We start from the raw sequence: 12,562 nt of genomic DNA on the forward strand, positions 1-12,562 counted from the left end.
CCGCAAGGTTATCGAGTCTGCTTTGACAAGCGAGTGGTCGTGGGTTCGAAGCTTAGTAGAATCAAGCCATTCGATCAAGTGACTTTAGCATGGGTATATTCTCAGGCCCCTCCATTTATCCTTCCTTCAAGCTGAATTCTATATTTACCCTCTGAAGCCTCTTGTCAGTGCAAATGTCCCTCCTATAGTTAAGTGTACTGGTCAGAGGTACGAATGTGTCCTCGCCAGGGACGGCTATAATATGGGATAGTACTGGCAGCGAGGAATAATAAGTGGGTAAAGTAGATCAAGCTTTGAAGGAAGGGTAAACCCCAATACACACAAGACACAAGCACGCATAAAATTTAATAAGCATATCGCTCATTCAATAGCGATTATAGCAAAAAGAAATGCAGTACAGGTCATACCCCAACCCGCATAGAAATGCATAACGAATATTAATGTAAAAACATTACGGTTACTATGAATTTTACTGTTTACAACACTTTATGCTGTAACTTCACTGTACCGTTCTTGGAAAATTTTTCATATAATGTGTTCATATTAATGTAAAAACTTTACGATTACAATGAATTTTACTGTTTACAACACTTTATGCTGTAACTTCACTGTACCGTCCTTGGAAAATTTTTCATATAATTCGACAACAATGCAAATTGTATCGAAACAGGAAATAATCTCTATCTAAGGTCCAATCTTTGGCAGGTTGAGTTATTTGTAGACACAAATTGTGTCTCTTCCTCCGTCTACTGTAGAAAACATCGATCAAGAAGTTTAATCTAATTCGTTTTACTGACGGGACGACGACATTATGCAGGCGCTTGCGACTTAATTGTTCGTCTGTCAACATATTAGCCGCGATTCTTAACGCGGGTGTTCGGGGAAAGGCTCCATTCCTATGGAATAGACCAACCTCGTTGTTTCTACGTCTTGACATCGAATGAGGTGTCAGGCATATAATTAAGTTTTTATAACGGTAGATTTTACAATTGACATAGGGAACGATAGAAGACAGTAATGAAACAAAGAGTCGATAGGATCTAACAGATTGAGATAAGGCGTGAATGGGAAAGAGCGGAATTTGTTTGTGTAGGTGTACTGACCTCTAATACTTTCCTGATATGAGCGATGAATGCGGCTCGAAAATCATAATAGTTCCAAGTCTATCAAATTCATTGTCATCATATCTTTTCAAAAACATGAAATACCGTAATTATTCAGCCCGTTTTTATTTTTTCCTAATAATCCGAAAACCTACAATTTTATTTGCAGAATTTACCTTAAATTTCATTGTAACTTCATTGCGAAATAGTGTAAAACTTACAGTGAATGTACCACAAAGTTCACTGTTTTTGGTTTTTATTTGTATGGGAAAAAGCCGAAAAATTTAGTGTTACATCACTTAATCACCCCCTTATTCGCTGTAAAATTGGCGGTTTCCATTAAAATTTACTGTGAAAACAGTGATATTCATGGTAACTTCAGTGTAACCTTTACAAAGATTTTCACTGTTTCAATGTGGTTTTTCGAAGTTTTTCAATGTTTGTAACAGTGAAATTTAATGTTTTTTCGCCATACATTTTTATTCGGGAAGTAACAATTTCAATTTTAAGGTGCACTTGAAGAGGTTTCCAGCATTTGCTGCTTAAAACCAATCTCAAAACTTGTAATTCTGCAAAACTGCGATAGAACAGCCATAAAACCCTTATAAGGCGAGGGAGGCCCATACTGAAGAAGGTTCTCAAGAAAATTTACAAAGATCCTTTTAAAACTTGTAATTTTTATCGATATCTATTTATAATGACTTCCAAGAGTCGCTTGAAACAAAAAGAAAACCACCACAAGTGTTGATGATTTTATGGTTATCTCTTCAAAGAACACTTGCAAGACATCATACACTTTTCACAGCCTTAAATGTTTTAAATTGACCAAGAGCTATAAGCTATAAGCATTCACAGATATTGCTATTTCTAAATGGGTATAAATGAAAATTGAAAATAAGAATGGTGATAAAAGCAGCTAAAAGCAGCTGCTTTGTTGCTCATAAATGAGAAATTTTTCATGCCACGCTCGGTTTGTGGATGTTTTGTGACCTGAAAGTTAAAAAATTTTAACGCGCCAGTTATTTTTGCTAGATTATTGAAAAATTAAATTAATAAAAAAAATTAATGATTTCATGAAGAAGTTGATAACTACCAAATTATTAACTAATTGTGACAAAAAGGCTTTTATATGCCTAAACATTTATTTAAAAAGATAAGGTCACTAATGGTATTGCATAATACCATATTTATAAGCGCCCATATGCAATTGACTACAATTTCAAAAGTAATCAAAATAGCCCTGTTCGCCATTTTTTCCATGGTTTTATCTAAATCAACCCGAAAGCGCTTATTAGACTAACATTCCTTGCACAAGACGAAGAAAATTTTTCCAAGAGCGCGATAAGTTCATCAATACTTATTGTATTCTTGAAGAAGATGTAAGTTACCGCTAAGCACAGCCACGAGCGTGGTATGGACCCCCTAAACCAATACCTCAGGGTCGGCCTGCTTATCCTAGTTTTCGCGGGTAAAGGGAAATGCTCGCAGTCGTCAATGCAAAACTCTTACTTGGTTTATAAAGGTTCACAAATTTATTCTCGTTCACTTCTAGCTTTTGTCTTCACTCTTCCCACTTTCTTAAACTATCTAACCTTATCTTTTTCTCGTTGACGGGGCCCCGTTCCAACAGCACACCTTCCTTGTTTCCTCCAGAATCCGTACTCCAGCCACTCCAGAATCCTCTCCGTTTTGCTCCTCTCCTTCCGCTTCCACGACCACAAACTTCCGTTACACTGCGGCCCTTGCCGCCAAGTGCAACTTCAACCGGACACTTTAGCCGGGATCGGGATCCTCGCAATCCGATACTATCGGCTTAGCGGCGCACTAAACTCCGGCGCTGACGATGACGGTTATTTCAAATCAACACAGCGGGGTTCTGTAATTTGAAGCATGAACATTCCGGCTTTAGTACCCGAATAAAAATGTATAGCGTAAAAACATTAAATTTCACTGTTACAAACATTGAAAAACTTCGAAAAACCACATTGCAACAGTGAAAATCTTTGTAAAAGTTACACTGAAGTTACCATGAATATCGCTGTTTTCACAGTAAATTTTAATGGAAACCGCCAATTTTACAGCGAATAAGGGGGTGATTAAGTGATATAACACTAAATTTTTCGGCTTTTTCCCATACAAGTAAAAACCAAAAACAGTAAAATTTATGGTACATTCACTATAAGTTTTACACTGTTTTACAACGAAGTTACAATGAAATTTAAGGTGAGTTCTGAAAAAAAATTGTAGGCTTTCGGATTTTTAGGACAAAATAAAACCGGCTGATTAATTACGGTATTTCATGTTTTTGAAAAGATATGATGACAATGAATTTAATAGGCTTCGAACTATTATGATTTTCGAGCCGCATTCATCGCTCATATTAGGAAAGTATTAGAGGTCAGTACAACTACATAAACAAATTCCGCTCTTTCCCATTCACGCCTTATCTCAATCTGTTAGATCCTATCGACTCTTTGTTTCATTACCGTCTTCTATCGTTCCCTTTGTCAATTGTAAAATCTACCGTTATAAAAACTTAACTAGCTGACCCGACAAACTTCGTATTGCCACAAATTAACCTGTGTTGTACATAAATCATGAATCTCGGATGATCTTTGTCACAATCTCGAGTTTTGCAAGCCCCCCAGTGGGCGGCGCTTCCGACGGCGGGTCACCGGCAACACTCGCGACCGTCTCGTCCTGAATGATCTAGTGTTACTATAGATAGTTTTTGTGGTCTTGTATTGACTAATGTTTTATGGAAGAGTCGAATTTCTCGAGTTCGATTAGTTTTTGAGTTTCGCAAAAAATTCTGTTTTATTTGTATGAGAGTCCATATCCCCCTACCACAGGGGTGAGAGGTCTAACTATCCAGCTATCATAAAATAAATTCAAGGCTCCAAAATCTCCCACATGCCAAATTTGGTTCCAATTGCTTGATTAGTTGATTAGGTCTCAAATTATAAGGAAATTTGAATTTCATTTGTATGGGAGCTCCTCTCTTAAAAGGGGAAGGGGTCGTAATTCACCATAGAAAAAATTTTTGTCTCCAAAAACACCCACGTGCCAAATTTGGTTCCATTTGCTTGATTGATTCTCGAATTATGAGGAAATTTGCATTTCATTAGTATAGGAGCCCCCCTTCCTAAAGTTGGGAGGGGTCCCAATTCATCATAGAAAAAAATTTTGTCTCCAAAAACACCCACGTGCCAAATTTTGTTCCATTTGCTTGATTAGTTCTCGAGTTATGAGGAAATTTGTATTTCGTTTGTATATGAGCCCCCCCTCTTAAAGTGGGGAGGGGTCCTTATTCACCATAGAAAATATTCTTGCCCTCGAAAACTTTCACATGCCAAATTTTGTTCCATTTGCTTGATTAGTTCTTCAGTTACGAGGAAATTTGTATTTCATGTGTATAGGATCCCCCCCTCCTAAAACGGAGAGGGGTCCCAATTCATCATAGAAAAAAATTTTGTCTCCAAGAACACCCACATGCCAAATTTGGTTCCATTTGCTTAATTACTTCTCGAGTTATGAGGAAAATTGTGTTTCTTTGGTACAGGAGCCCCCCCTCTTAAAGTGGGGAGGGGTCCTAATTCAACATAGAAAATTTTCTTGCCCTCGAAAACCTTCACATGCCAAATTTGGTTCCATTTGCTTGATTAGTTCTCGAGTTATGAGGAAATTTGTATGGAAGCCCCCCTTTTAAAGAGGAGAGGAGTTATAATTCCCCTTATAAAGAGGGGAGGGGTCTCAATTTACCATAGAATAAATTCTTGTCACCGAAAACACCCACATGCCAAATTTTGTTCTATTTGCTTGATTAGTTGTCGAGTTATGCAGAAATTTGTGTTTCATTTGTATGGGAGCCCCCCCTCTTAGTGTGGGGAGGGGTTTCTAACCATCACTAAAACCTTTCCTGGCCCCAAAAAACCTCTACATGCATATTTTCATGCCGATTGGTTCAGTAGTTTTCGATTCTATAAGGAACATACGGACAGACAGGTGGCAGCGGGTAGAAACTCGATGGGTGGTGGGCTGCGTGCTTGGGGTATATGGCTCTATTTAACTTTAGTGGGACTCGTGGCCTATTTCTACCTTCTGTGGGATGTCTTGTGGGAGTTAACATTAAACAAAACAAGCATTTCTCACTTTTTACCTTTGTTATACAATATAACAAAGGTTTAGGAATTGGTCGAAAAACACGAAATCGATCTGAGGCCCGGAGGGCCGTGTCACATATACCAATCGATCAGGTTCGACGAATGAGCAATGTCTGTGTGTGTGTGTGTGTGTGTGTGTGTGTGTGTGTGTGTGTGTGTGTGTGTGTGTGTGTGTGTGTGTGTGTGTGTGTGTGTGTGTGTGTGTGTGTGTGTGTGTGTGTGTGTGTGTGTGTGTGTGTGTGTGTGTGTGTGTGTGTGTGTGTGTGTGTGTGTGTGTGTGTGTGTGTGTGTGTGTGTGTGTGTGTGTGTGTGTGTGTGTGTGTGTGTGTGTGTGTGTGTGTGTGTGTGTGTGTGTGTGTGTGTGTGTGTGTGTGTGTGTGTGTGTGTGTGTGTGTGTGTGTGTGTGTGTGTGTGTGTGTGTGTGTGTGTGTGTGTGTGTGTGTGTGTGTGCGCTTCAATTTTCAATCGCCTATTTCTCGGAGATGGCTGAACCGATTCGTCTGCTATAACTTTTATTTAAAAGGTATTTTTATCTAGTATATCACCATTAAATGGTTTCGTGGTCTGACTTTTAGTTTGAAAGTTATAAGCAAAAATGTGAAAATTACGTGACACGATTTTCTCCGGAACCACATAACCGATTTCATCGACCTTAGTACCAAATAAAAGCTCTTACTATTGCTAAACTTCACGCCAATTTTTATTGAAAACAAACAAGTGGTTTAAAAGTAATGCTTAAAAAACCAGTTTTGACAAGGTTCAAATGATCGCCTGTTTCTCAGAGATGGCCAAACCGATTTACGTGCTATTAGTTTCATTTGGCAGGTAATATAGCCGGATAGATCACTATTGAATGGTTTTTTGATTGGATGGTTAATTTGAAAGTTATGAGTAATTCAATACACCACACCAAAATTAACAATAATTTATAATGATTTTAACCAAGAAAAATAACCTAATTTTAATTATTTTAATATCAAACGAGAGGTTTTCACACTACGAATATATATGCAAAATTTCATAAGAATTGGTTTTACCGGTCAAAAGATATTAACCCTCGAACACTCGCGCCAACTTTTATAACACACCCGAATAAAAATGTATAGCAAAAAAACATTAAATTTCACTGTTACAAACATTGAAAAACTTCGAAAAACCACATTGAAACAGTGAAAATCTTTGTAAAAGTTACACTGAAGTTACCATGAATATCGCTGTTTTCACAGTAAATTTTAATGGAAACCGCCAATTTTACAGCGAATAAGGGGGTGATTAAGTGATGTAACACTAAATTTTTCGACTTTTTCCCATACAAATAAAAACCAAAAACAGTAAAATTTGTGGTACATTCACTATAAGTTTTACACTGTTTTACAACGAAGTTACAATGAAATTTAAGGTGAGTTCTGCAAAAAAAATTGTAGGCTTTCGGATTATTAGGACAAAATAAAACCGACTGATTAATTACGGTATTTCATGTTTTTGAAGATATAATGAATTTGATAGGCTTCGAACTATTATGATTTTCGAGCCGCATTCATCGCTCATATTAGGAAAGTATTAGAGGTCAGTACTCCTAGATAAACAAATTCCGCTCTTTCCCATTTACGCCTTATCTCAATCTGTTATATCCTATCGACTCTTTGTTTTATGACTGTCTTCTATCGTTCCCTTTCAATTGTAAAATCTACCGTTATAAAAACTTAATTATATGCCTGACACCTCATTCGATGTCAAGACGTAGAAACAACGAGGTTGGTCTATTTCATAGGAACGGAGCCTTTCCCCGAACACCCGCGTTAAGAATCGCGGCTAATATGTTGACAGACGAACAAGTAAGTCGCAAGCGCCTGCATAATGTCGTCCCGTCAGTAAAACGAATTAGATTAAACTTCTCGATCGGTGGTTTCTACAGTAGACGGAGGAAGAGACACAATTTGTGTCTACAAATAACTCAACCTGCCAAGGATTGGATCTTAGATAGAGATTATTACCTGCTTCTAAACAATTTGCATTGTTGCCGAATTATATGAAAAATTTTCCAAGAACGGTACAGTGAAGTTATAGCATAAAGTGTAGTAAACAATAAAATTCATTGTAATCGTAAAGTTTTTACATTAATATGAAAAGTGAAGTTACAGCATAAAGTGTTGTAAACAGTAAAATTCATAGTAACCGTAATGTTTTTACATTAATATTCGTTATGCATTTCTATGCGGGCAGTTACTCGCGCGCACAATAGCCCAAAACCAAAGAAAACGTGCGCACTAGAGTTTTGACTAGGAAAACTTAGTTTTAAGTTTATCGAACCTTTGGAAGAGTTTCTTGAAATTGAAAGCTCTATCGCCTGATAGAATTTGAATTTTGATTAATCCCCCTAAAAGTGAAATAAAAAAATTATTTTCCTTCAGTTTCAATATAACACATTGATGTGTTCTGCAAAGTTTTAGAGCATATTATTACAAGAAATTTTGCTGAAGACAGTAACCTTCTATCTCTTCAACGAAGAGATCTTATTTATTGTATATGAATTTGAAAAATCAGTTGTTCCATTTTAGCTCTTTTTGTAATTGTTGTATGACTTTTTCATGTATTACAAAGTTGTATAAATAATAAAAATACACAACTTTGCTGAACACAGTATACCTCTATGTTTCCTTGTTTACGAACTGTAGAACTTTGATTATAAAAAATACCCTGATTTTGACCCCGAATTACTCGACTACCAACAGACGGATACATTTAAAACATTTTACATTTGCTGGTAGTTTTGCTGCACTCAGACACCATTTTTCCATATGAAGAAACGAAAGGAAATTCCAGTTGGGGCCAATTGCGGTACACCTCACATGCTACTTGCTTCGTTTCTGTGATGTCGGTTTATGCTAATCTATTTTCCTAACAATTTAAAGTAATAATGCATTGAATAATTCTGACATTTTGCTCATAACAAGTTTATTGAAGAATATACGTTAGTATATACGTAATATACGATTTGTTACTATATAACAATATGGCATTCAAAAACCTACATATGGTGTACAAAATACAACAACGTGAGTAACCGAAGGTTCATAAAAATTGATGAAATTTATTCAAGAAAACTTTATTGTTGTGAATCAAATAGAATGGCGTTACAGGAAATTATGCATAGTTCAAAAACCTATTAACTAGACCTTTACTACGCAATGTATATGTTAAAGAATAATATTTCATCCTACAACTTACTTTTACTTGCACTTACCCTCATTAGTAACAACTTACTCAGCAATTTCATGAGAAAAGAAACCATCAAAATTTATAAGTGCTTCTATTTGTTTCAAATTTTGTAAACTTATTCAATTTCCAAAAATTTCATGTAAACCAAACGTGTCGATTTCTATCTCAAATTGCAAGTAAGACGGTATAACAAAGGTTCCTTTCACCAGTAAGTGGATTAAATCAGGTTTTTAAAATAAAACAAGAAACAAACGAATAAAATAAACAAATCCATACAACCTTCATAGCGGAGCCTACCGACGCTTACACTCTCCCCCGGCTCGGGTAAAAAATATTTACGAAGTAAATATTTTTTCCATGGCGATTTACATGATCACAACATCAATTACACGTACCTGCTGAACCTACTACTTCACAAAATAACATTTACTTGGACAAAACTACATCAAAGTTTTGAAAACTGTGCTGATTGATGTTGCGAGTATCGGGGTCATAAGTTTTCATCATCAGTTAAACCGACTCCTCGCAATTTCAAGACTTTTGTCTCTACTGACCATCACCGTCTATGCGACTCCGATCTCCAGCGATCAAATACAACATGGTAACCTCAACTCATTCAGCATTTACGATCATATAAATATACATGCAAACAACAAATTTAAGAATAATAACATGCAAAACAAATTAAAAATTTAAGAATCATATTGTTCGAGCAGTTGTCAACAACTCGAATAAATAAGTACGATCGCCCCTCGTCCGTATGCAGCAGTGACGACAGATCAACACAGTTCGCGATCGGCAAATGACATATGTGCATTATCACATTATGTTGGTAGTTACTTCCGCCGGATCGAACGTTCAGGAAATTTCTAGAAGGTTCCAACACGTATATAAGACATACTCCGGCCAGCAACGAGTTAAAAAGTTTTTGATACATCGTAGTGCGAAGACGTATAATGTAAAGTGATCAGTAAACCAGTTAAATGTAATAATTAAATCTAAGAAATGTTTCAAAGTGTTTAATAAGTGACAATTAATGTTCGCTAAAACTTCCGAAATTCCCAAATGAAAGTTTACAGTCCTTTGCCCCCTTCGAACCGGATGTTGCGAAGAAGTGGGATTTCGGAAGTGGAAAGGTAAAACGCTCTAGAAGAGAGTTAGTGGAAAAAACTCGCTCTAGAAGAGAGCTAGTGGAAAAAACTCGCTCTAGAAGAGAGCTGATAAAAATTTAACTCCTGAAAAAATAAGACAGTCGCCATTACTGTGAGCACATGTGCTAGTGGAATGCCGTAGAAGGATCTAGAACGGCCGCCATTTTGTGAAAAAATTAATGGCTCACTGAATGCGAAGAAATAGTGAACTATAAAGTGAATATTGGAAGGCGTAAACCTTAGCAATCGCGAATACAGACTTGGCTGTGTTCGTTCCGATTCTAGGTAAAAGGTTTGGAATCAGTTTACGCCTTTGGTGATATGTCCGAAGGTTCAACTGTGCATCCGCATAGTTTACTCAAAGCTGATACTGCACTTGGGCAATCAGCTTCGTCTACCTCCCCCGTAAGCAAGCGCCAGAAGAGGAAACTGCAATTGAAGGTAAAAATGGAGGCCCTACAACAACTCGATGTCCTCGTCCATCGCCGCGGAGTTGCAAAAGGTAAACCAAATTGTCCAAACTTATTCGCCCTATCGAAGACGTTACTCCTGATTTGACCGAGGCTGAGGTTAAAGTATATTCGCAGAAATTGGAAACAGCTTACTTAGAGTATATAGAGGTTCATAACCAGATAATAACCTTAATAGCGAAGTTCATGATACACATTACGACAGCTTCGATGATCTCCATAATGAACTTTCCATTCTCCTTGAAGAGCAGCTGAGTAGGCTAAATCCCACCCCACGGGTTATGACTGCTAATGCAAGTCAGCAACAGACTCTCGCTATACCGCAAGCGCCAGTCATAGTGCACCAACCGCTCCGGATGCCCATTCCTACCTTCGATGGAAGGTACGATAATTGGCCAAAGTTCAAGTCAATGTTTAAGGATCTACTAGATAAAAGTCCTGATCCACTAGCAGTAAAGTTATACCATCTTGATAAATCCTTGGTAGGCACCGCAGCTGGCCTTATCGACACGAAGACCATTAACGAGGGCAATTATGCCCACGCATGGCGAATATTAGAAGAAAGGTATGAGAACAAACGCCATTCAATAGACAGCCATATACACGGATTACTTAATCGTTTGCTTCTTGTGATCGGCGGTTTTCGGCGAAACTAAATTCAAATTCAAGTGCCAGTCTGTCCGTACGTTTCGAGCTACTTACTGGCTTTCACTCATCATCTGCGGACACTAAAAACGATGTATTTAACAAATTACACATATTACAAATTAAATTTAAATTCAGACTTACACATTTTGCGTCTTAACACTACACACTCTATCTCTTTACAAATACATAATACATAAACTATCTTCTGTTCTGCTCTCTCCCAAGTTTTTGTATCACAGGGTTGTAGGCGGTTTTAAAAGCTACAGAGTCAATTTGTTTGTTTACGATGTTATCCTCACCTCTAATGTTAATATGAAACGTTTCAGCAATCAGCCTGTTTGGAAATCTTTTCTACTATTTTAGCCTCGTCAAAATTAAATTTATGTCCTGCTTCGTAAAAGTGTTGCGTCACACCTGTACCACCAACTGTTTTAGATTTTATCGTATATTTATGCTGTTCAATTCGTTTGTGCAAAAACTGACTAGTTTCTCCTATGTATGACTTTTGACATTGTCCGCAACTGATTTCGTACACTACATTTGTGTTTTTGTCCTTTGTGATTTTATCTTTTAGTTTTGTAAATAAAACGTCTTTTACTTTATCAGTTGGTTTGTGATACGTCAATATTGAATTGCTTCAAATACCTACATAGCTTTTCACCTAAACCGGCAACATAGGGAATTGTTACAAATTGTTTAGTTGTTTCTTTGGTCGGTACCTCTAGCGTGTTGTACATTCTATGTAATCTTTGTTTTATAATCTCTTGTACAAAATATCTAGGATAATTATTTTTAAATAACATAGATTTAACTGTTAGTAATGTTTTTGGTCTGAAATTAGCATCTGTTAACTTTAAGGCCCTGTCAACTAAAGCAACTGCAGTATTTTTCTTATGACAAAACGGACTGACTGAGTTGTAATCCAAATATCTACTATTCGGATCTTTCGGCGACCACTCTGTTGTTATTTTCCCTTCATGTCTTCGTAGGATGGTGTCTAGGAATTTCAACTGTTCATTCATCTCCAACTCGACGGTGAACTGCATTCTCTGGTGGAAACTATTGAAGACGCCAAGGATCTCGTCGACATGTTCAGCTTCGGCGCCCATTACACAGTCATCTACATAGCGCATATAGAAAACAGGGTTTACTCCACGTTGTTCTAGTTTTTCCAAGGCCGCCTGTTCTATACGTTCCAGCACAATGTTTGCAACTACCGGAGAAAGAGGTGAACCCATCGGAATTCCAAATTTTTGCCGGAAAAATCCACCATTGTACTGGAAAAAGGTTGATTCCAGTACCACTTTTAGCATTTCCATAAAACTACATTTTTCGATACAAGTATGCTGCTCTATTTCATTCCATCGTTGATCAACCGATTCCAGCGCGAAGTCCACAGGCACGTTTGTGAAAAGAGAAACTACGTCCAAGGAAAACAGAATGGTATTTGGCTGCAAATTTTGTTCACGTATATCGTTCACAAATTCGAAACTGTTTGTTATATGATGCGGCGTTTTTCCCACAATATGATTCAGGATATTAGACAGATATTTTGCCATTCTGTACGTCGCCGTTCCGATAGTTGAGACTATTATTCTTAATGGTCTACCCTCTTTGTGCGTCTTAGGTAGTCCATATACTCGTGGCGGGTTGCAATTGAACAATTTCAGCTGCCCCTTTACAGATGGTTCAATATAGCCTTCGCTACACCACTTGTCAATGATTAAATTGATTTTCTTTAACGTAACAGTTGTGGGATCTCTGATTAGACGTTCGTAGGTTTCATCATCATTAACAAGCGATTGCAT

At 37.2% G+C, this 12,562-nt stretch overlaps 1 protein-coding gene across 1 annotated transcript; it reads right to left on the reverse strand.

Moving 5' to 3' along the window:
* Positions 1-11,356: 11,356 nt before the first annotated feature.
* LOC128745857 (uncharacterized) lies at positions 11,357-12,562 on the reverse strand. The gene has a single exon (XM_053842928.1). It carries the CDS (start codon positions 12,560-12,562, stop codon positions 11,357-11,359), a length of 1,206 nt encoding a protein of 401 aa, XP_053698903.1.

Source organism: Sabethes cyaneus, chromosome 1 (genome assembly GCF_943734655.1).
Source record: "Sabethes cyaneus chromosome 1, idSabCyanKW18_F2, whole genome shotgun sequence".
NCBI classification, from domain to species: domain Eukaryota; kingdom Metazoa; phylum Arthropoda; class Insecta; order Diptera; family Culicidae; genus Sabethes; species Sabethes cyaneus.

Coding starts and splice junctions, on each gene's coding strand:
- LOC128745857 (XM_053842928.1), bottom strand. CDS start 12,562: ATGCAATCGCTTGTTAATGATGATGAAACCTACGAACGTCTAATCAGA.